Here is a 24869-nt window from a genome sequence, read left to right as displayed (position 1 = left end):
GGAGGTAGAAACAGTTGACATTTCAGGCAATGAACTATCCACAGGACTCGGAACTAAGTTGCTAAGAAGAGGAAGGGCTGCAGAGAGCAAAGGAAACATTTGTGACAGATGGAACCCAGAAGAGAATGACATGCAAATGGTGTTCATGTTGGCAAAGGCTTTGATTACTTGTTAATGGGGTTGGAGACTTAAATAATGCTGGATTTGAAAATTACAAACATTGCAATTGCTGAAAATTAAAGTAAATAAGAGTGCTCCTCTTTATGTGAAATTATTGAATTCATTGTTGAGTTGTGAGAGCTGTAACGTGACCAGCCAGATGATGAAATGCTAATCTTGTTGGAACAGTGCAAGAGGCTAACGGCACAGGTCAGAGTGAGGTATGGTGAAGAATTAGTATTGGTCAACTGTACAGTGGCGCTGCAATAGAGCTGCTACCTCACAGCGCCAGAGACCCAGGTTTGGTCCTGACTACAAGTGATGTCTGTGGAGTTTTCTACATTTTCCCTGTAACTATGTGGATTTTCTCCAGGTGCTCTTGTTTCCTCACACATTCCAAAGATGTTCAGGTTTGTAGGTTTGGCCTCTGTAAATGTCCCCTAGTGTCTACAATGGAACTACTGTGTGGGTGATCGATGGTCACCGTGGACTGTGGACCGAAGGGCTTGTTTCCATCCTGTATCTCTAAACTAAACTAAACTAAACCTGGGCACTTGGGCTGGGGAATAGTTGATGGAATTTAATACAGAGAAATGAGAAGTGTTGCATTTTGGGAAGTCTAACGTGGGCAGGACCTACACAATGAATGGTTGGACTCTGGAAAGTGTTGCAGAGCAAAGGGATCTAGAAGTGCAGGTACATAGTTCCTTGAAAGTTGCGTCACAGGTGGATAGGGTGGTCAAAAAGGCTTTTGGCACATTGACCATCAGTCAGAGTATGGAGTATAGAAGCTGGAAAGTCATGTCGCAGTTATGTACAATGTTGATAAGGACACATTTAGAGTATTGTAGCAATGTTACAAAATTTTGAGATTTTAAAAGTCAAGTCTGCAATTTATCCCATCAGATAAAGCATAACAATAAGTTTAATTTGACACCAAATTCACTTTCATATCTCAAGTATTAAAAAAGTTATGGCCATTTTCATACTCGGAAATTAGCATCTTGTTCCCTATTGATTTTCAATGGACATTACAAAAAAGCTGTGATCTTGGATAGTCAAAAGCCCATTTCTTAAGGAAAGATTAACATTTTTAAATAGCCTAAGTGTCCAAAGATTATTCACAAATAATTCACAATATAACATGATTTTTATATCTAATTTACATTAATTTATAGGCCAAATGGAAGGAATTTAGTGTTCAATTGCTGTAAATAAATGCCCATTTAAATCGGCTTTCTAGTGGGTTTCTGTGAACGCGCTGGTTTAGAACGTTCGCATCGCGCTGGATTAGTGCCCTCAAATGCCCAGAAAAATACTGCGGGATATAAAAAGCCCAAAATGAACTACTCGCTATAGATAACTTTAATTACAGGGTTATATATATGCCCCATTTAATGTAAAAATAAGGTACATACCTTTAATTGTTTGCTTTATAAAACCCTGGGGCTGCGAGAGGTTGCGGAATCAGAGAGTAATTTAAAAACTATTATAACTATATTATCGAGGCCTATAAAACTAATAATACCTTTTGCGACCGGGTCTTGCAGCGATTTTTCGTTAATGATTTACTAGGCTGAACATCTGCGATTAGTACAGCCTAGTAAAAATCGCGTTTTAAACCCGCCCCCTCCAAACAGCGCCAAAATCGCGGACATGGCTGAGGGCAGATTCCCAATGACGATTCAGGTAGGTTTTGTAACATACCTAAGTATTGTGTTCAGTTTTGGTCACCTTATTATAGGAAAGATGTTGTCAAGCCAAAAAGGGTGCAGAGAAGATTTACGAGGATTTTTGCCAGGATTCGAAGGGCCTGAACTATAGGGAGAGGTTAAGCAGGCTTGGACTCCCTTCCTTAGAGACTACGAGGATGAGAGGTGATCTTAGAGCACAGTCTCTTGCCCAGTGTAGGGGAATAAAATACATAGGTTGGGGAAGATTTAATAGGAACCTGGGGGGTAACTTGTTCACAGAAAGGATGGTGGGCGTATGGAACGAGCTGCTAGAGGAGGCGATTGAGGCAGGTACTATTGTAATGTTAATGAGTGCAGGAGGATGAGTGGTGATCTTATAGTGGTGTACCAATCATGAGAGGAATGGATCGGGTAAAATGCACAGAGTCGCTTGCCCAGAGTATGGGAATCATGAACCAAAGGACAGAGGTTTAAGGTGAAGGCGGAAAAATTTAATAGGAATATGAGGGGTAACTCTTTTACCCAGGGTGGTCGATCTATGGAACGAGCTGTCGGAGGAGGTAGTTGATGCAGGTACTATCGCACCATTTAAGAAACATTTAGACCGGTAGATGGATAGGATAGGTTGAGAGGGATATGGGCTAAACACAAGCTGTTGAGAGGAATGTTAATGGGATATGTTGGTCGGTGTGGACACAAATGGCCGAAGGGGCTGTTTCCTTGCTGTAGCATTCTATGACTCTAACTAATTGAAGACTGAGGTTTTGTGGGCTGGATGGAAGTATTCTGCAAAGTGCTCATCTGATCTGTGTTTGTAATCGCCAGGATGTTGCTAGAGATGGAACATTTCAGTTATGATGGTGGATAAGCTGGGGTTATTTTTCCTTGGCGGAGGAGAATAAAGGTGCACAATTATCTTGAATGTTATGGTTAGGATGGACTTTTCCCTGTAATGGAGGCATCTAAATTAAGTGAGCATAGGTTTAAGGTGATGAGCTAGAGACAATCTGATGATTATTTTTAATTAGAGGTCGATTATAATTAGCAATTTATTGTCCGAGAAGTTGGTGGAGGTAGGTATCTCATTTTTAAAAAAGTCTGAAATATTCTCACTTGAATTGCAAAAGCGTATAGAAAGCTACGAACCAAGGCTGATAAATGGCATTAGTACAGATGGTTGATTGATGGTGCTGAAGGGCCGTGTGCTTTGAATATGGGGGGTGGGTGATACTTCAACTTGAAAACTTAAATTGCAGAAGAAATATTTTAATTCGATGTAGAATAACCTTTTCTCTTCCCCTCATTCCCCTTAAGAAAATATATTTAGTTTGCATATTTATATATTAAATATATGTATGTGTTTTTGTTTGTGTATACATAAAAATTAAAATTGCTCTTGCAATTTCCACATTTCACTGATACAATATTTTAAGAGTTCTGCTTTTATATTACTGATCCCATTCATTCTGATGAGCTGAACTTGGTTGAGATGTATTGTATCACTAAAATTATTATTTCACATTATTAACATGTTAAATATATTTTCTTTTAAGGGTGGTATAGAGGATACACACACAGGCGCAAGTCCAGAAAGGTGAGCAATATAAAGTTAACATATAGTATACAATTAAGAAAGCTATTTGATTGCACATTATAATCTGTTGTGAAACATCAAATGCATGAGCTAAAACATAGGAATCACTAGACATCATAAGACGATGGCCATCAACTCGCTTATTTTTTCCAAGCCTACTGTACCCACCATATGTCATGTCTCAAAGTACTCGTATTTGTAAACTAATTTAATTTAAATGAATGAGTACCATCAGCTTTCACCACCTCCCTCGGGAGCTTATTCATTAGGTTTACCATTCACTCACTAAAATGCTTCTGAAGATTAATTTTGATGTCAGCTCTCCTGGCTAAAGTTACTGCTTTTGCAGAACAATGGAAGACATTGTCCAGTTCAGCCTATTAAAATTCCAAAAACCTATGCACTAATATAATTGATTTAATCACCATAAACCAGTGACCCTAATTACAAATGGTTTGAACTGTGGAATGTGTGAAGCATTTTAACTATTGGTTTGGTTGTGTGATCCTCATGATGGGAGACTGTATCAATTGTGAAGGACGAAATTGTGAAATTGCTGCAAATTTGTGCATATTCTAATGGGCAGGCTGGAGGTAATGGTAATCGGTAGATAGGTAGATTCTGGGTAAGTGAGGGGTGGCAACAGGACACTAATTTTTCTGATTATTCAAACTCAAATTCATAGAAATTCAGTGCTTATGTCTTTTAACTATCTTGTTTACCTCTGCTGCTGTCCTCAGAGAATCATGTATATACACTCGATAATATGTTATCCTACAAACCATGCTAATATTTATTATGGTTTATTTGGCCTTGTTTCTTGATCTCATGCCACCCGTTGAGTTTTTCCAGCACTTTTGTCCACTTTCGATTTTCCAGCATCTGCAGTTCCTTCTTAATCACTTATGCTTTTTTGTACAGAATGTCACCTGTCCTTGTGAACCCAGTCATTGTCTACTTGTGACTTACAACTGTCTCCCTTATTATTAGTGGCATTGACAATTTTAGTATCACTGCCACACTTACTCATTAACCTAGTATTGAGCCAATTGGAATCCAACTACATACACTCTTCTAGTTACCACAACTGATGTTGGCCATCAGTCTGTAGTTTCTCCCACTGATCCAATTTCTCATGTGATCTGTGACTTATCCTGGTGTGCCACGGGCATTCCCTTTTTTCATTTGACTTCCATTGAGCATATAAATGTTTTTTAAACTTTATGCAGCTTCCTTGTTACCTCAACAAAATATTGAATCAAGTTAATCATAGTTAACCATCCATTGACAAAATAACAAGTGGCGATTTAAATGTTGAATTGGTTCAACAAAATTATTTCTAAAAACTTGCCTGCCCTGGTTATTAAGCTGACTGATCTGCAGTTACTTAGGCCATTCATTACTCCTTTAGTAAACTATTAAAACACATCATCAGATCATCCCTTTCTACCGTGCCTGAATCAAAGAAAATTAAAGTTTTTAATCATAATTTTTCATTGTTTTACTTCCTCCCTAGCTTCTCTAAGTAGCTTAGAATATATTTCTTTCAGGACTACCGATTTATCCCCTTTTAAAAGTGTTCTCTCTTTCTGTGTATCATACGCAGTATTTTGCTTTATTCCTCCCTAGTATTAATTTCTAGCACCTAAAATCCACTTACTTTTGTGCCATTAAAAGTATCAATTAAATCTGCATTATTCTTCCACCTTGGTATACTTGAATGCATTTCCCAAGCTCGAATTCATAGAAATTCAGTGCACTGCAATTCAGTCCTCTGCCTAACCTGAAAGGACTGTCGGGATCCCTGGACAGAGTCGAGGGAGGAGGTATAGGGACAGGTGTTGCATCTCCTGCGGTTGCAGGGGAAGGTCGCTGGGAAGGGGGTGGTTTGGGCGGGAAGGGATGTTAACCAGGGAGTTTTGGAGGCAACGGTATCTGCGGAAGGCGTAAAGGGGTGGAGATGGGAAGATGTGACGAGTGGTGGGATCCCGTTGGAGGTGGTGAAAATGTCAGAGGATTATATGTTGTAATCGGTGGCTGATGGGGTGAAAGGTAAGGACAAGGAGAACTCTGTCTCTGTTGCGACTAGGGGGAGGACGAGCAAGGTCGGAGCTGCGGGGTACCGAGGAAACACAAGTAATGACCTCATCTATGATGGGAGAGGGGAACCCCCGTTTCCTAAAGAACGCCTCATCTTGGGTACAGATTCCTGCAAAGACTCTAGGTGCCTTTATTGGGAGGAATTGGGTGTAGGGGATAGAGTCTTTGCAGGAAGCAGGGTGGGGAGAAGTGCAGTTGCAATAGTTGTGGGAGTCAGTGGGTTTGTAATAGATGTCAGTCGATTGTTTATTTCCTGTGGGAGACTGAGATCAAGAAAGGGGAGGGAGGTGGTGGAGATGGTCCAAGTGAAAACATGATAATTCGGCTTAATGCGTCCTTGGTTAAATCCTTCACTATAATTAGATAGGATGTGTTGACAGTATGCAAATGTGTTGACAGTATTCAATTTGTTGACAGTATTCAATTTGCTCTATTCTACTACTGTACAATGCTTGATACTTGATCTTTTACAACAAATCCTACCTCAAAATAATTGTAACCAATAATATTTTTTGGGTTCCAACGATTTAAACTCGCAAATAAATTAAACTTTTCTCATTACGTGGTGCAGTGCAAACATGGTTACCATTTGTGTCCTTTCAGTTCATCACAGAATTGGTTAATATTTAAAAAAAAAATGTCTTTGCCCATAATAAATGAATTTGTTTTGTTAAGTGATATGTCTGGCATAAATTTCCATTCTTTTCATAAATTAAAACACAGTTTTAAATTCTGGTTATACTTTATTTTAGTATGTTAGAAATATTAAAATGATTTGCATACATTTTGAAATGTAATCCCAAAACGGCTTTGTGTTGCACATATTAAAAGTCAGGAACTTTTATTTGACTGTAAATCTTTGACAACTTGTAATTGTTTTTGCGCCATTCGCTTACACAACTTGAATTTTGATCAATTAAAAAAAAAACAATAGATGGGGGAGTTTTTGATTCATTGGTTCATTGGTATATCTTAAGACTGATTTTGCAGGTGGGGGAGGTGGTGTTTCTGATATTACATTTGCCCAGTTGCTGTTATTTGCAAAATGAAATGGTTACGTTGGAACATTGACTATGTTATTTGATTAATGTTAATCTCTGGTGTGTTAATGAATACATTTGTAAGAAGTGTATGATGATAATGTACTACAGTATTAACTGATTTATTTGGGTGTTTTTTTTCTTGTTTGCTGTGAACATTTATATACATCGATCCCATGAATTTCTAAAATATGATAGATTATAGCAAAATGCCAGTTCTGGTAATGGAATGCAACTCTTCTAATTAAACAATGTTTTCTTATAGGGTATTTTTCCAGCTTCATATATTCAACTCAAGGAAGCAACAGTTGAAGGCAAAGGGTGAGCTAGTGAATTGAAATAGACTTTTATTCAAACAATGTTTTTGCATTTTAATAAATTTGCACGGTGCGGAAAATATTGTTTTCATTTGATATATGATAAATCTATTTTCTCTACAGTGGATAGTAATGATGCCTTTCTATGTGCTAAAACCACAGTGGGAATGATTTTGTAATGAATAAGAAAACGGAAGGAACAAAGTGCAAATGACATGGGAATTATGTACAGTAGACATCATGCCATAACAACAGCTCAGATAAAAATAAATGTTCAAGTTACTTAACACGTGTAACACATTACTTTTGGAAGAATGCATTTGAATTGTTCAGCTGTAATAGGTTTTGGATGAACTGCAATTGCTTTATTATCCTTCAGGTTTCCTGATGGTTTATACGTATCCATTGATTTAATGAATTTTGCAAACTAGTTAACTGCAGCTGTGGATGTTCTACTATTAAAAGAATATTACAGCTGTAGAGTTTGCAGAGACTCAATTCAACAATTTGCACCAGAGATATGGCATTAGTCATCAAGGAATAAGTAACATTAGATTTCATTACAATTGAGTAAAGATGACAAAGGAAATCTTTTGTTTCTTATTAGGATTAGTAGGGAAAGGGTAGAGAACCAGTAGTGAGTTGTGTTCTAAAAAGTCATAGAAAATGACAGATATTGATTTTTGTAGATTGTCGGTGCCTAAAATGCTATTGAAAAATGGGGACAGTGAGGCCTACGCTTGGTCTCACCGATGTAGAGCAGCTGACATCTAGAGCAGCGGATGCAATAGATGAGGTTGGAGGAGGTGCAGGTGAACCTGCTGCACCTGAAAAGACTGCTTGGGTCCTTGAATGGAGTCAAGGGGGGAGGTAAATATCGGAGATGTCCTCATTCTTCAGGGAACGGGGGTTCCCCTCTTCTCCTATAGATGAGGCTACCAGGGACTCTTCTATACCCCGTAACTCTGCTCTCACTCCCTATCCCCCCCCCCGCCCCCACTCTTAACAAGGGCTGTCCCCATTGTCCTCACCTTCCACCCTACCAGCCGCCACATACAACATATAATCCTCCGACATTTTCGCCACCTCCAACAGGATTCTACCACTGGCCACATATTCCCATCTCTGCTTTCCGCAGAGACTGCTCCCTCCGTAACTCCCTGGTCAATTTGTCCCTTCCCACCCAAACCACACCTCTCCTGGTACTTTCCCTTGCAACCGCAGGAAATGCTACACTTGTCGCTTTACCTTCGCCCAACACCTCCGCTCAGTTTGCATTAACCTACCTGATCTCCCGGTGGCTCAGCACTGCAACTCCCCCTCACATTCCGAATCTGACCTTTCTGACCTGGTCCTCCTCCATGGCCAGAGTGAGGACCACCGTAAATTGGAGGAGCAGCACCTCATATTTCGCTTGGGCAGTTTGCACCCCAGCGGTATGAACATTGACCTCTAATTTCAGGTAGTTCCTGCTTTCTCCTCCCCTTTCTCAGCTCTCCCTCAGCCAACTGTCTCCTCCTCTTCATTTCTTCTTCCCACCCCCCTCACCCTCATATCAGTCTGAAGAAGGGTCTCCACCCGAAACATTGCCTATTTTCTTCGCTCCATAGATGCTGCCTCACCCGCTGAGTTTCTCCAGCATTTTTGTCTACCATTGAAAAATGGGGTATTATTTAGTCTTGGGATTACTTTTGGATTGCTGTAGCAGTAAATAGTAAGATTAAACGAGAACTTACCAGTTCGAAGTTTGATCTGTATTTTATGAGGCGTTACGACGAGGGATTACGTGAAGAACCCGCCTCAGCACACATGCGCGGCATACTTCAAAGCAGCGGTGTGGAATCACAGATAGACACAGTTATTTGAAGTAAACATAGTAAGACAAGGAGACATCAGTTTGCTAGTTTGATCTACATAATGAGGGTGGGAGCGGAGGGCACGTAATCCCTCATCGTAACTCCTCATAAAATACAGATCAAACTTCGAACTGGTAAGTTCTCGTTTAATCTTACTATTTTACTTCGGAGTCACGTGAGTGACTACGTGAAGACTTCAAAGTTCTGTGATTTCAAACCGTGTAACAGTTCATACTTCACTCGCTGCCGAAGTCATTCGAGGGAGGAAGTATGTTATCGTAATCAACCATGAATCTGTTTGTAAAACAATAATGGTGTTATTAACAACAACAAGATCAATTGCTCCCCCGGGCTTAAATTATATATTTTTTGCAGATTATTTTTCTGCAAACGATACAGGTTCTGTCAGTGGTTTGTTAAAAATTGTTTGGAACGTATACTCCCTGGACCAACCTGCAGTAGCCAGGATGAGGTCCATAGGATCTTCCATTCTCTAGTCACTGACGTGGGAGCTGTCCTGGTGGAATAAGACTTATACACATTAGTATTTTCTCCAGCAACTCCCAGTACCTGCTTGAGCCACTAGAGATAGTTTAGCTCGTCACCCGACCAAGAGGTTTATTGTGGCTGACCCATAAGGCTTTTTCCTCTCCCTCGGTATTCCTTATTGTGTCGATGTAAATCTCTGAGTGGGTCATGACACATAAAACGTGGTTCAGGTGGGTATGCCCGGAATTTAATGACTGGACCTGATGTTCCTGGTCTGTTCTGTTTGGCCAACCCTTGAATGGGAATGTGACACTACCTGGTGTCATAACCATGTTGTCCCATCGCAGTAGATGGGAGAACTGGCTCTTTGTGTTGATGTAAGGCCACCAGCATGTCCATCTTCAGGGTAGGCTGTTCCAGGGTGAGTGACCTGGCTGGCGATCATCCCCTAAGGTACGTCAGGGTTTCACTGACACCCCAATTTGGGTGTACCTATTTCTGGGGAATGGACTGAATATACCTCTCCTGTATCTGATCACCAGTGAGCGGTACCCAAGTTGAGTAGGCTGACAGAACATTTCCTTCATTGTGGTGAAGACCTGCCAGGCGTTCCAGTACAGTTTTGTTGTAGTTGAATGTGTAATTCCTGTTTTGGAAAAACATTGTCCCATTTCTTGATGTTCCTTAGGTATGTTCCTTAGGATATGTGACGGAATGCTGTCATCAGGTTGATAGTGCTGCTGATCCAAACACAGCAGTGGTCTTCCCAATTTTGCAATCCTTTTAATGACCATATCGAGGATCACTGGGAACCATGCATATGGACTTGGTCCACTGTAATTTGCGTAGTACCCGACTGATGAAGCCGTAGTACCTATTGAAGAGGTAGAAGGAAAGGAGAAATTAGAGATTAGATTTCCCCCCCACCCTTCAATACGTGGGAATGTCTCCATAGCCGCCGCCTTGAAATTGGTTTCATGTGACGTAAGTTAATACGTGGTGATTTGATTGGATATAAGGAATTGATATCTGGTGTCCATATTGCTTAGTAATTCCAGCAAATATTTTTGGTTTAAATGTATGTTTACAGTATTTAGCTCACCTGATAGGTGAGGTTACTGATGGTCAAATATGTTTGACGACATACGGTTACAAATTGTCACCTAATATTGATGTTCCCTGCCCAAGTGGTTTGGTATATGCCACCACTGTGATATTGTTAACTTGTAAATGAACATGCAAATTTGGTGGGTTACTGAGCAAATGCTTCACTAGAATTAAGTAAGTTAATATATAACATGTTTAAGTCAATTTGCCTAGGCACTAAGTATTACATGCTCAGTAACACATCAGGACACATAAGATGTTACTCAAAACAGGTGGAAGAGTACAACCATAATCCTTCCTGCCGATAATTCCATGATAACACTCCAGATTAATCCATATGCCCCCATATCACAGGTGTGGATAAGTTTTGAACACTAGTATCTCAGCTCATAGGAAAGGTACAATGTTCAGTAGCTGGTAATGCTGCTACTACCCAATACTTAGCCACGTAGTTGATTGGTGGTTAATGTTACCATAACTGATAGTCTTAATGAATACCAGATGACAAGTTGTGGATGGTCACGTAATATCTGGATATATGGCAATGCCTGCTAAATAAATTAGTATCTAATGCAACTAACGCTGTATCACAGGATAGTGTGTCGTTAATATATAAACATGCCATGACGGATGTTTCTTAAGTGTCAGGGCTGGTTGATACTGGATAGCTTAGACTTAAATGCCGCATGCTCATCATGGTTACTTCATCCAGGTAATTGCGGTATATCCGAAACTTATATGAGAAGGTACTGAATAGTATGCATCTTCAAGGTTGATGTCTACCATAAAGTATCCTTGGTCCCATGGTAATAGTTACAAATCCCATGAATGGGTATACCTGGTGAATACTTAAGTGGTTTATCAATGATGGTGCGACATTTGGCAAGATATTGTATATAACTCCCAAAGTGATAGCTTCCTAACCAGGTGTGATTCACCCACCCCTTGTTAGTACAACCCTTCACCTTTATGTGGTGGTAGGAACCATACTTATCTGTCTTTATTGCTGTTTTCTTTGGTTTCTGGTTCCTTATTCTTGTAGGGCTGATGTTTGTTGGGGGTGGCACATTTTCCCTGGGGCCTGCTCTGGGCCGTGGTCTAAAACCTACGGGTTTGGCATGCAGGCCCCGAGCTTTCACCAGTACCTTGGGGTAGACGCCGCTGGTGGACGCGGAGAGGTACTGCTGTCTGGTATTCTGTGTGATGCTCATTCCCGACTCTGCCCTCTTGGGCCGAATAGTTTGAACACTTTGTTCAGTTTTTTAGGACTGGTTTGGTAAATGCCAGGTAGCAGGTTCTATGCTTGTGAGGTCGGCATTCTCATAATCCTGTTAATTTTTTAGATTGAGGGCAGATTTGTGACTTCACTAGAGAAGTTATGGGGTATACCGTTGAACATTTGGGTCAGGTGTTTTGCCATACTACCCTGCCCTCCTGGAATGAGCAGGTGGACATGATAGCCGACGTCAGGTATCAAATGCATGTTTAAAAAACATTTAGGTTAAATGCGCTGCTCAATGTGTCCCCCAATAATGGCGGGAACTTTGAGTAAATGCAATTTAGGGGTGGCGTGATAAATCCAACGCCTCATGGCTACCTGTCTTGGAGAGGTTTTTTGGAAAAGACAGGTAGTAGGCTGGCCATCAGTTGAAACTGAAGCCATTTCGCTTGTGGTGAAACCACATAGCGGCCACACCCAGCAGCTCTTCCTGTTCCTGTACCTCATGCGTACTCCCGATGTTGTTCAGCCAGTGCCCCTCTTCTTGACCAGCCCAGCTCTGGTCGCCAAAGCTGTCCTTATATGAGGAAGGAGCAATGGCCAGTGCATGAGGCACTGTGGAGGGAGTGCCTGAACTCCCTCTGCGAAACTGCTCCCCATAAGCAAGTCTCGCTGGAGCTTATGCTCCACGAGCCGTTCCATGTGGCTCAGGCGGCTGTCTCTGCCCTAAACGGGCGGTGAGACGTCCCCGTCCAACGAATCGGAACCACCGGCCGGATTGTTGACATCCAGTCCGCTGCTCAGGCGCTAGTGGAACTGGGCTCGGCTCGGTGTCGGGGATGGCGGAGCGCCGGGTTGGCGGTCCTACCGCCCTCTGTCCCCCTGTGATGAGACGCCTGTCTGCTGGAGCCGAGCTGGGGACAGGTTTCTTGGAGAGTCTTGTTCTGTTCTTACTTCTTGGCTGTTGGAACAAGCAAAGAACTCTCCTTTGCCAGTTAAAACCGACCCCAGAGTACATTCTTTAGCGGGAGCGCCTGACTCCCGTGTTTTCTAGACTGGAACCCGGCACAGCTCCCTGTCTGTGGACCGCAGCGTGTGCGGTCCTGGTGGCATCTTTCCCCCCTTCCGCGAACGGAACACTCCTTCCCCGGAGTCCAACGGGGGTCGCTTGCGTCCGGGCTGGCACCGGTGCAGCTCCCTGTCCGTGGACCGCAGCATGTGCGGTCCTGGTGGCGCTCTCCCCCTTTCATGAAACGGAAATACTCCTTACCTGGAGTCCAACGGGGGTCGCTTGCGTCTGGACTGGTACCGGCGCAGCTCCCTGTCCGTGGACCGCAGCGTGTGCGGTCCTGATGGCGCTCTCCCCCTTCCGTAAAATGGAAATACTCCTAACGGAAAAATACTCCTTACCTGTAGTCAACGGGGGTCGCTTGCGTCTGGACTGGAACCGGCGTAGCTCTCTGTCCGTGGACCGCAGCGTGTGCGGTCCTGGTGGCGTCTTTCCCCCTTCTGTGGAACGGAACACTCCTTCCCCGGAGTCCAACGGGGGCCGCTTCTTCTGCTGTTTTGCTCCTCCTGGAGCAACAAACAGACGCGAGTCGCTGTTGACCTGAAGGTAAGACTTACCTAGCTTCCTTTCAGGGTTGTAGCGGGAGGGCTGGGAAGGAACTGCAAATGCTGTTTTTTTCCCCAGCCTAACTCCCGCCTGCCGCTGTTGCCTGCTGAAACGTAATGCCGCGCATGCGTGCTGAGGCGGGTTCTTCACGTAGTCACTCACGCGACTCCGAAGTAAAATGGCTATATAATGATGACATTGATTAAATCTTTTGTTTATTTTCTAAGTAAATGCAAATGTAAAATTGTGTGATTTGTCAGATAAAGTATAAATGATAAAAGAGCAAACTACTATTTTCAATGTCCATTAGCTGAATGGGCATACAAATCTATTTGCTAACGCCAAACAAAATGGGTAGTGTCATCAGTGTTAGCCTTCTGTCTAGTCTGGGATCTTGCATTGAATCGTAACAACTGCTTGAAAATCCTTTTTAATTATAATATTGCAGTTTCAGCTTAGTTTCATCAAATTAAGTGCAGAGTTAACCCCAGTGTTTGGGTCATGCTTTGGCAAAAAGAATTGCCATGTTCTGAAGTGCAACTGTCGTTCTAAAGAATTAAGCTATTAATCTTGTTCAGTTCTTTTGGTGGCCGATTAGGAAAAGGGGAGTTGCAACGAAACCTGGGTGTCATGGACTTTCTTGCCATAGATGGAGTACAGAGAAGGTTCACCAGACTGATTCCTGGGATGTCAGGACTTTCATATGAAGAAAGACTGGATAGACTCGGCTTGTACTCGCTAGAATTTAGAAGATTGAAGGGGGATCTTATAGAAACTTACAAAATTCTTAAGGGGTTGGACAGGCTAGATGCAGGAAGATTGTTCAGAACAAACAAGGGGTCACAGTTTAAAAAATAAGGGGGAAATCTTTTAGGACCGAGATGAGAAAAACATTTTTCACTCAGGGAGTGGTGAATCTCTGGAATTCTCTGCCACAGAAGGTAGTTGAGGCCAGTTCATTGGCTATATTTAAGAAGGAGTTAGATGTGGCCCTTGTGGCTAAAGGGATCAGGGGGTATGGAGAGGGCAGGTACAAAGGCAATAAACAGTCATTAGATAGACACAAAAAGTTGAAATAACTTAGCGGGTCAGACAGCATCTCAGGAGAAAAGGAAGAGGTGACGTTTCGGGTCAAGACCCTTCCTCAGACTCATTAACATGAAAAGTGGTCAATGATGCCTTTGGTCTGAGAGGTCTTGGCATTTTGATAAGTAGTAAAGAAATTAAAAGCTAGGGGATGACGTGAACATTTAGTTGAATACTGTGTAGTGTTGAAAGAGAGCTGAGAAGTTGGATATTATGGGTCATGGGTCAAGGGTGTTTTATTATCATATGTCCCAGATAGAACATTGAAATCCTTCCTGGGAGGATTTTGACAGCGGTATCTGATGTTTAAAAATATGTAGAAGTTTTGATACCAAGAAGTGAATTTTATGATGAAATATTACAAAACAATGAGATATAAATATACCATATACAAAAATATCTTGTCATTTTTAATGAAAAGTGTGCAGGAAGCAGGAAACCTAAATTGAAGTACAGGTTCACCACTGACTTTCCAGCAACTGGGGGTCCGGCACATCGTTTAATCAGGCCAATATTATAAGCGCTCACTTGAAATCACCCACGGAAATCAACCAAAAATGTGGTGCCTAGGATGGGTGAGGCAGCCGGTCTTGACCTCATTGGGACTTCTACACCGATTGGCGGGTCGAATTTGTCCCCTGCGGCCAAGGCTCTGGAACACCGGCCCGGCCAGAACCGGCCGATCCATTCCCATAGCTGACTTCCAGGGCCAGCTTTGCGGGCGAATATCTCGGCTCCTTGGCTGTTTAGGTGTGCCGCTGCAGTACCGTGGACTCTTCTCGGAGTCTGTGACCTCTTGGTCAAGCAAAAGGCCTCTGGAAAAAAGGATGCCGGAAAATCGGTGGTGGACCTTTAGTTATTTGACATTTAAAATAATCATACTATTTTGTATTTCATTCAAGGCAACATGAAACTGTTATACCCAATGAGCTTCCACTGGTTAAGGAAGTTACCACAACTCTACGAGAATGGTCAAGTATCTGGCGACATTTGTATGTTGTGAGTGAAAAACATTGTGTTAATAATTTTTTAACCTTTGTTTGTGCTTTTTATATTTTACATGATGCATTTTGGTACTGTCATTTCATGAAACATAATAATGATGACTCCTAAAATTTATGATATATGAAGTTTTAAAGGTTGCGAATCCCAAACCGAAGATTAAGTTGTTAAATCTCCTATTTGATGCCCCTAGAGCAACATTAATATTTACAATTTGTGAATTTACAGGCAAGCACTCCAAACCAAACATAAATATACTATGTTCCGTGATTTCAGCTCAATTCTCTAATGCAATTAAGAGCAATTGTATCTTCTAATGTCCGGGGCACCTTTCTGCTTTCCTTTATGCTAAATGGGCTAAATATTCACATAAAACCTTCTGTAGGTGGATTGGCAACAATTCTGTTCAGGTGTAGGTCCATCCATCTTAAGCATCTCTATTCTTCCTGCTGCAAATTGTTCCCAATGTTCTCTGTCATGCACTATCCAGCATGAATTTACAATATTCTTCTGTTTCTATGTTATCTGGTACCTGTCCTGAAGTTACCCAGAGGTGGTACTTAATATTGTCTTTGGCTGCAAAACCGCTTACTCCTAATGTTCATATCAACATGGATCACAATGGACCTTTTCCTTTGCCCAGAATGTTCTGTACCTTTTTTTTATAATGTGCCTATGAAATATGCCAATATAAAAGCTCTTATTTCGTTAAAAGCACAAAAATATGAAACTCAAAATCTAATGTGAACTATGCTGCTCAATTTTTAAACCAAGATGTTATTTTGTAATGTTAAATGATATTGGGAATTGTTTTGCAAAATGAATTGTTTGTTCCATTTAATTTCCTACTTAAATTTATCTTCTTTTAGATGAACAACCGGGAGATGTTCAGCAGAGTTAGGAACATGATGTATGATCTTATTGAATGGCGATCACAGATACTTTCTGGAACGCTTCCTCAAGATGAGCTGAAGGAATTGAAGCAGAAAGTCACTGCCAAAATTGATTATGGCAACAGGTCTGCATGATATATCTAGATAAATTAACATTGCCCAAAATATAGCAAAATTGGTATTTTATTACAAATGAAATTTTGAAAATGTTAAATACAATGATTAATTTCAATACCTGCAATTTTAATTACATTTTAAGTGCAGAACCGACTTGCTAGTCATTCTTTTCCGATGGACAGTTGATGTGTGTATGTATTCATTTTAAATTTTGTTCAGTTTACCAAAAATTTTGTCTGGTTTAAGATACATTTAAATTGAGCAAAAACAATTGCACAGTAGGACACTGTATGATAAATTTATGAAGTGATAAAGAATCGACTATTTAAAGAGAAATGTTGATTCCCAAGTGTGGTCTCACCAACGACATCTACAGCTGCATCATGATAGCTAACTTGTATACTCAGCACCCCACTCAATGAAGGTAAGCCTGCCAAAGACCTTCATGTCCACTTGACTAGGCAGTTTTATGGAAACATGCACCTGTCCTCCCAGATCTCCCTATTCTGTAACAATCTCCACAATCTGACCTTTTATTGTGCAAGTTCTGCCCCGGTTTGACAAAACTAAGTGTCGCATCTGCCACTTATGACAGTTACATTTAGTATGGAGACGAGGGAACACTTTTTCTCACAGAGATTTGTGAGTCTGTGGAATTCTTTGCCTCAGGAGGGAGGCCGGTTCTCTGGATACTTTCAAGAGAGCGCTAGATAGGGCTCTTAAAGATAGCAGAGTCAGTGGATATGGGGAGAAGGAAGGAACGGGTACTGATTGGCGATGATCAGCCATGAATGGCGGTGCTGGCTCGAAGGGCTGAATGGCCCACTCCTGCATCTATTGTCTATTGTCTAAATACCATTTGCCATTTCTTTGCTACCTTCCCCATTGATTTAGCTCCTGTTGTATACTTGCATATCCTTCCACCAGAGGAAGTGCCCACTATACCACAAATCTTGGTGCTATCTGCAAATATACGAACAGTGTTAACTACATTTTCACCCAAATCGTTAATGTAGATAACAAACAACAGTGGACCCAACACCAAACCCTGTGGCATTCTACTGGTCACAGGCCTCCAATCAGCAAACAACCCCCCACGGCTATCCTTTGATACCTTCCTCCAAGCCAATTTTGAATCCAATTGGTTAGCTCACCATAGATTCCATATAATCTAATCTTCAAGACTTGCTGACCAGGCAAAGGCTCTACTAAAGTACACAAAGTCAAAGTCCAGTATTTCAAAGAGTTTGTTCTCTTTGTAATGTTTTTACTGTCCCATCAACCACTCATCATTTTATAGCACTTTTTCAAGATGCAGTTACTGTTCTTTCACCTCTCTGCCCAATTGCAGGAACCTAAGCAGTCATTTCAAGTGAAGCAGAGGTTCCTTTGCATCTTTTGCAATCTAGTATGTTGCATTTGGCCTTATTTACATTGGAGAAACAAAACACAGACTGGGTGGCTGGGTGGTCGTTTTGCAGAGTACCTATTTCAATGTAGATTAGTTTAGAGATACAGCGTAGAAACAAGCCCTTTGGCCCATCGAATTTAGCAATCACCCGTATACCAGTTCTCTCCTGCGGTGAATTCACTGAAGCCAATTAACTTACAGACCTGCACATCTTTGGAATGTGGGAGGGAACCGGAGCACTTGGTGAAAACCCATCGGTCACAGGGAGATTGTGCAAACTCCACATAGACAGCACCCGTAGTCAGGATTGAACCTGGATCTCTGGTGCTGTAAGGCAGTAACTCTATCGCTGCACCACTGTGCTGCCCCATAAGTTTGCTGCGGTGATCCTGAGAATCCGTTTGTCTTCAGTTTTAATTCACAATCAATCTCTTACTCCGATCTCCATTCTTTGGCCTCCTGTGTCATTAAATGAGGCCAATTTCATCTGGGTATGTTTCAGCCTTTACGATTCAATATCAAAGCCTCCAACTTTAGATAATTTGCTCTTTCTTTAAAGTTAAGCTTCAAAATCTAAGTAAATTTATGCGCTACTTACATTTTCTACTTCAGTAATGAATGTATTGATACAAAGTTCTAAACATAGATGTCATTAACATGAAACTGTTATCTTTATCCTCAATGATTTGTTCTACTAAAATCCATATGAAAATTTATTTAAATTTTTTAAAGATACATGTCCCAATACTATGATGACCTTCAGAACTATTTAGAAAGCAGATGAATAATTTCATGACAAAAACTGATTCCGTTGTGCAGCTGCATAATTGGCTGTATGTGGCATAAATTTGCATGTTAATATTTATAACAATTCGTAAAGAAATAATTTCAAAATTATTGGCTCTGTTATTTTAATGAACAACAGGTGAAGAACAATAGAATGTATGATTAACCCAAGAAATGAAAAAGACCTTCTGAAGGTCAATCTATCATGGAATTAATTTATTTCTAAGGTCTGTTTTTGTTCAAACCATTCACCTTGCTTTGATATCATTTGGCATTGTGGATATAATTAAATCACAGAGTAAAATGTAAATTTAACTGGCTTCGGAAGTTTCTTACACAACATATTTGTGGTGGAATTAATTCAAGTTACAAGTCATGACCGGCAGACTGATCAAGCAAATGCAAGGATTCAACTTCTTTATTTTCTGCTCAGCCTGGAATGTAATTATCACTGATAGCACTATTCATAAGTGTTATTGTTTAATATCCAGTTGCATTATAGCCTATGGTACTGCAAAAGATATGTTGGGGGCTAATTTACATATAAAAAAGTGACTTAATGTTAGTGTAACATCAAGCAATATAGCAATATTTTCATCAAAGTCCATGTTCTTGTGAACTAATGCCTGTTGCTTGGAAGTGGACACAATTGGGCATTACCACATCATTTGCAGACCTGTTTACAATGGAATTTTATACAAAAGTAGAATTATATAAATCACTAAGGATTATACTTTTGCAGGAGTTAAGTAGTTTTAGAAGAAACACTATTGTATTTTTACCATACTGACATTCTGTCCAAATTAATTCTAGAATTCTTGATCTGGATCTGGTAGTACGGGATGAAGATGGCAATATTTTAGACCCTGACCAATCTAGCACCATCAGTCTGTTTAGAGCTCATGAGGTGGCATTGAAAAGGATAGAAGAAAGAATCCAGGAGGAAAAGGTAAATTAAACAAATTAACAGATAAGTTACTGGTCTCTTCTGAATATATTTTGAATCTTTATATATTGTTTGTGCATTGTGATTGGGTGTCAGGGTTTTTGCAGTGAACAAATATTTTATTTTGATACATAAGTGAATGCAGGATGAATTTGAGATTTGCTTTGAAAAATAAGATATACATGTGCCCTCTAAGCCTTCCACATTTTACTCTTAAATCATAACTAGACCAAGTGCAGACCCGTTGGGTCTGTTTCCCCAACAGCGTTTGCAGGGGAGGGGCTGTGGCATCAAACTCACATTAACCACCCCCCAAACACACAGGTGGGGGGAGGGGGGGGTGAGAAGAGAGGAGGGAGGGGAGAGGAGGAGGAGGAAACTGGACAGATTTGGGAGGGAAAGGAGAGCGGGGTAGGGGGGGGGTGAGAGGGGGGGATGGGGAGAGAGATGTGGGGGAGGGGGATGGGGAGGGGGGGGGGGGGGTGGGGGGAGAGAAGGGAAAGAGTGGGGAGGGAGAGTTGAAGGGGGGAGAGAAGTGGAAGAGTGGGGAAGGAGGGGTAGGGGGAGTGCTGGAAGAGGGACAGAGGGGAAGGGGGCGGGGGGAGAGGGAAGGGGGTGGGATAGAGAGTCAAGGGGGGGGGGGGGAGAGAGGGATGGGTGGGAGAGGGAGGGGTGAGGAGAGGGAAACATAGAAACATAAAATTCTATAAGATCCCCCCTCAATCTTGTAAATTCTAGCGAGTACAAACCGAGTCTATCCAGTCTTTCTTCATATGAAAGTCCTGACATCCCAGGAATCAGTCTGGTTAACCTTCTCTGTACTCCCTCTATGGCAAGAATGTCTTTGGGCATTGGGCATTGTGACTTCACACGATGGAATGCTCACCAGGGGCTGGGGGTGGTGCAAAGGCATATGTAAATAGATCCATTCTGATTGGACATCTGCGAGCATTGGGCATTGTGATATCACACGATGGAACGAATCAAAAGGCAGAAAGGCAGCCGGGCGGACGGCAGGCGGCAGTCACAGAGTTTTAAATATAGATAGATAGATAGATTATATGAGCAGGCTATTGTAATATTGACTGAAATAAAACTAGAATATTTCCAATGACCGCACCATGTCTAAAGTACTTGGAAAGCTGCATGCAGACGTTATAAATCTATATGGGAAACGGTTTAAATAATTGTTTTATCTGATCAAACAAGACTATTTCAGGGGTTCCACACATGTCCAGTTGCCCATGGTTTCCACCCCCTCGCATGAATGTATCCATGTATGAAGTAACTGAATTGACTACATTATTGGATGCAATTAAATCTGAAAATAGTGTGGCATGTTTATGAATAGTTTAAGAAGTTTGGTAATGCAAAATAATATTCTTGAGAATACTTCCAGCCTTCCTGATGCAACACATTGTGAAGATGAACTAGATGGATGGAAGTGACGAGCTTGTGATAGACATGATAGATACAAAATGCTGGAGCAACAGGCAGCTCTCTGGATTGAAGGAATGGGTGACGTTTCAGGTCGAGACCCTTCTTCAGACTGATGTCGAGAGAGGGTGGTACAGAGATAGAATGTAGTCGGAGACAGTAAGATTGGTGGGAGAGCTTGCGAGGGGATTGGGAAAGATGGAAAGCAACAGCTATTTGAAGTTAGGGAAGTCAATGCTCATACCGCTGGGGTGTAAGCTACCCGAGCGAAATATAAGGTGCTGTTCCTCCAATTTGCGTTGAGCCTCACTCTGACAATGGAGGAGGCCCAGGTCAGAAAGGTCAGCTTGGGAATGTGAGGGGGAGTTAAAGGGCTGAGCAATTGGGAGTTTAGGTAGGTTTAGGCGGACAGAACGGAGGTGTTCAGTGAAACTATCGCTTGGTCTCACCAATATACTGGAGTTGACACCTGGGACATTGGATACAGTAGATGAGGTTTGAGGAGGTGCAATGAACCTCTGCCTCACCTGAAAAGACTGTCGGGGTCCTTGGACAGAGTCGAGGGGGGACAGGTGTTGCACCTGCGTTTGCAGGGGAAAGAACCTGGGGAGGGAGTGATTTGGGTGGGAAGGGACGAGTTGACCAGGGAGTTGCGGAGGGAACGGTCTCTGCGGAAAGCAGAAAGGGATGGATGGGAAGTGGCTAGTAGTGGGATCCCGTTGGAGGTGGTGAAAATGTCGGCGGATTATGTGCTTTATGCGATGGCTGATGGGGTGGAAGGTGAGGACAAGGAGGACTCTGCCCTTGTTACGAATTGGGAGAGGGGGAGCAAGAGCGAAGCTGCGGGTTATCGAGGAGTTTTTTCTCTGGGTTTAGATGTGGTCGTGGAGTCGGAGGGCAGGATGAATCACAGAGGGGAGCAGTGAAAGATGATGTTGCTGAACTCGTAGGAGGGAGATTTACGTCCCTTATATTCTAAATTTGTGAGGCACGACCTCCCTTACACAAAACCATGCTGACTATCTTAAACCAACCCCTGTTTTTCTAAATACACATATCTTTTTCCTCAAATCCTCTCCAGTAGTGTTCTCTCCAGAGATGTTAGGCTTACTGGTTTATAGTCCCCAAATTTTTATTTGTAGGCCTTCATAAATAGAGGCACAATACTATGTGCCCTCCATAACATTTGGGACAAAGACCCATCATTTATTTATTTGCCTCTGTACTCCACAATTTGTGAATTATAATAGAAAAAAAATCACATGTGGTTAAAGTGCACATTGTCAGATTTTAATAATGTTTGGACACATGGCTTCACAGGTGTTTGTGTTTGCTCAGGTGCGTAATAATTGCCTCCTTAATGCAGGTATAAGAGAGCTCTCAGTATCTAGTCTTTCCTCCAGTCTTTCCATCACATTTGGAAACTTTTATTGCTGTTTATCAACATCAGGAACAAAGTTGTGCCAATGAAAGTCAAAGAAGCCATTATGAGACTGAGAAACAAGAATAGAACTGTTAGAGACATCAGCCAAACCTTAGGCTTACCAAAATCAACTGCTTGGAACATCATTTAGAAGAAAGAGAGCACTGGTGAGCTTACTAATCGCAAAGGGACTGACAGGACAAGGAAGACCTCCACAGCTGATGACAAAATAATTCTCTCGATACTAAAGAAAAATCCCCAAACACCTGTCCGAAAAATCACCAAATGCCTGTCCGAAAGAGATCAGAAACACTTTTAAGGAGTCAGGTGTGGATTTGTCAATGACCACTGTCTGCAAAAGACTTCATGAACATACAGAGGCTACACTGCAAAAATTCTGAAGTGCATGGACACATCCTATCTTCTCAAGTTCAAACAAATGCCTTGAGAAGCATGTAACAGATATATTGTAATTGCAATTACCAGGAAGATTGCAAAATAGAAAAAGAATTCTTGAAACCTTTTTAACATAATTTAAAAGTTTTTCCACGACTGAAGCATCTCATTTTACACCTTTATCAATAATCATAATATTATTCACGAATTTGCTTTGAATTAATGTGGAAAGTGGTCAAATTTATATTTTATCATGAAAGAATACAATACATTAACACACCATTCCTGTAAGTATGTAACCCCTTTGTTGGATTTAGAAACCAATGATTTATGATTTTAAATTCAGTCCAAAAACTATGAATGCTGTCTCCATAAGGTCGATAGGGAGCCAACAGTGAACCTGTTAAGTTTTGTTTCTATGTTTATGTATGTGGCACAATTAACTATATGGCTTATTATTCTTTTCCCAACTTAAACATGTTAGTATTTTCAGATCAAAGAAATCCAAAATGGGCCATCACTTTCAATCTAGATTATCAAACTGGCATATTTATGCCACCAGCTACTTAACAACATACTGAAAAGCATTTGAGTTTTCACAATTGTGGCGTAGAGATTAAAGAATTTTACACCTTAAAATTGCTCATGATACATGGTTTTTTGCTTTCAAGTTACTATATGTTCTGAATTTCCAATCAGACATCAAAGCATTTTTAGAGTAGAATCCCAGCTGCCTCATCATTTTCAGTTTGAGTTTTTTTGTTAATATTTCTGGTTTTATAATGTCAGATAGTATATTAAAATGAAACTTAAAAAAAGAAAGCCCTTGCAAGTATGGTATAGCATTCTATTTTTTTCACATAGATCTGTCCAGTTGCTTGTGCAATTAGTAGTAATCTATCCTATCTATTTTTTGTACGTTTTGTCATGAAATTTAAATAGTGTATGTGCCCTCAGCAACTGATACTGTTCTAACGTTTTGTGAAAATGGAATCTTTATGCTGGGGGGGGGGAAAGTAAAATAATTTAAGCGGCTTCCTTTTGAAAAAGGCAGTCAGATTAAATATTGGTTCCAGTGTCTTGTTTGTTGAGCCAAGGATCACTTCGGTCAACAGTGAAATTATAATAGAATGTTTTTACAAAATAAAAGCTCATTTTACGATCTTTATTATTTTGCTGATAACAGCAAACAGTAGGAATGTCATTTCATTTGCCTATAAGCTGCAGCTTTATTACTGAAGTTTACTTGCAGGTTTTATTTGAAGAGTTGTAATGTATGACCTTGCTGGCAGACATAAATTGCAGAGGAAGTAAATAGGTTTTAATTGTAATTGGCTGAAAGCTTGGTTTCAGGACTTTGTTGCTGAGTAATTCTGCAGTTAAACATCCTATTGATTTTTGAAACGGTCTAGTGTATCCTGCTGTCTAATGGTACAATACAAGAAGCTCTTGGTTAACAATCTTTTGGAAGTATTGACACACTCCTGTATATGCTGTTTAAACTTTCATCCAACAGTGGCTACTTCGGTTGTTTGATGTTACATAGGGGATGATGTTACATAGGGGATGATGCTATCTAATATGATTTGCAGACAAGATCAAATATATAAATCATTACAGTGATAATTATATGATTAATCCATTGATCAGATAACCACACTTGTTGGATTCAATGACCTTTAAACATAAATAATTCACAATTTTGGGCATCATAGTTGGATAATCTGTTGTAAATGTAGTACAGTTATTAGGGCAGTGGGCAGGTGCTATAGACCAGCACAGGAAGGCAGACGCTCCCGCCCCCACGAGTCTCGGGCAGATGGGGCTTGTCAGCCTGGGAAGGCAGTCCATCTAGGAGAGGGAACACTGATTTAAAACCTCCACTGCCTTGTGGCCATATCCAGTCATGGAAAAGGCTTCTGGAGTAAACCTCGGAGCCCCTAAGGCAGTTTGTTGTTGTCTACACCTTTGCTCTGGCAGCTCCTGCAACGGCACTGATGCCAAACTGTAACGGCCTTGCTGTTCCTTTGGATCGATCAGCGACGTGGAGAGGGGGGACGTGCTGCATGGGCAACAGCCTGTCTTCCATATGACATCGCCCAGGCTTGCATCCGACCACGCTTCACCTGCAAACTAGGGTGCATCACCCATGGTCAGTCATGACTGAGGGGGGCCTACTACA

General features: G+C 41.3%; 1 protein-coding gene across 1 annotated transcript in view; it reads left to right on the top strand.

Annotated features, from left to right (window-relative positions):
- The window catches only part of dock1 (dedicator of cytokinesis 1), a 443854-nt gene that overhangs the window by 52505 nt on the left and 366480 nt on the right, over positions 1-24869 (top strand). Inside the window, exons 3-7 of the mRNA XM_055646705.1 lie at positions 3407-3447; positions 6853-6908; positions 15179-15275; positions 16148-16296; positions 19299-19434. Of these exons, the coding sequence (XP_055502680.1) occupies positions 3407-3447; positions 6853-6908; positions 15179-15275; positions 16148-16296; positions 19299-19434 (479 nt within the window). The remainder of the gene's footprint in view (positions 1-3406; positions 3448-6852; positions 6909-15178; positions 15276-16147; positions 16297-19298; positions 19435-24869) is intronic.

The sequence above is a fragment of the Leucoraja erinacea genome, chromosome 15, assembly GCF_028641065.1.
Source record: "Leucoraja erinacea ecotype New England chromosome 15, Leri_hhj_1, whole genome shotgun sequence".
NCBI classification, from domain to species: Eukaryota; Metazoa; Chordata; class Chondrichthyes; order Rajiformes; family Rajidae; genus Leucoraja; species Leucoraja erinaceus.
The sequence above is the reverse complement of the archived record's forward strand: the minus strand, read 5'-3'. Positions and strand labels throughout refer to the sequence as shown.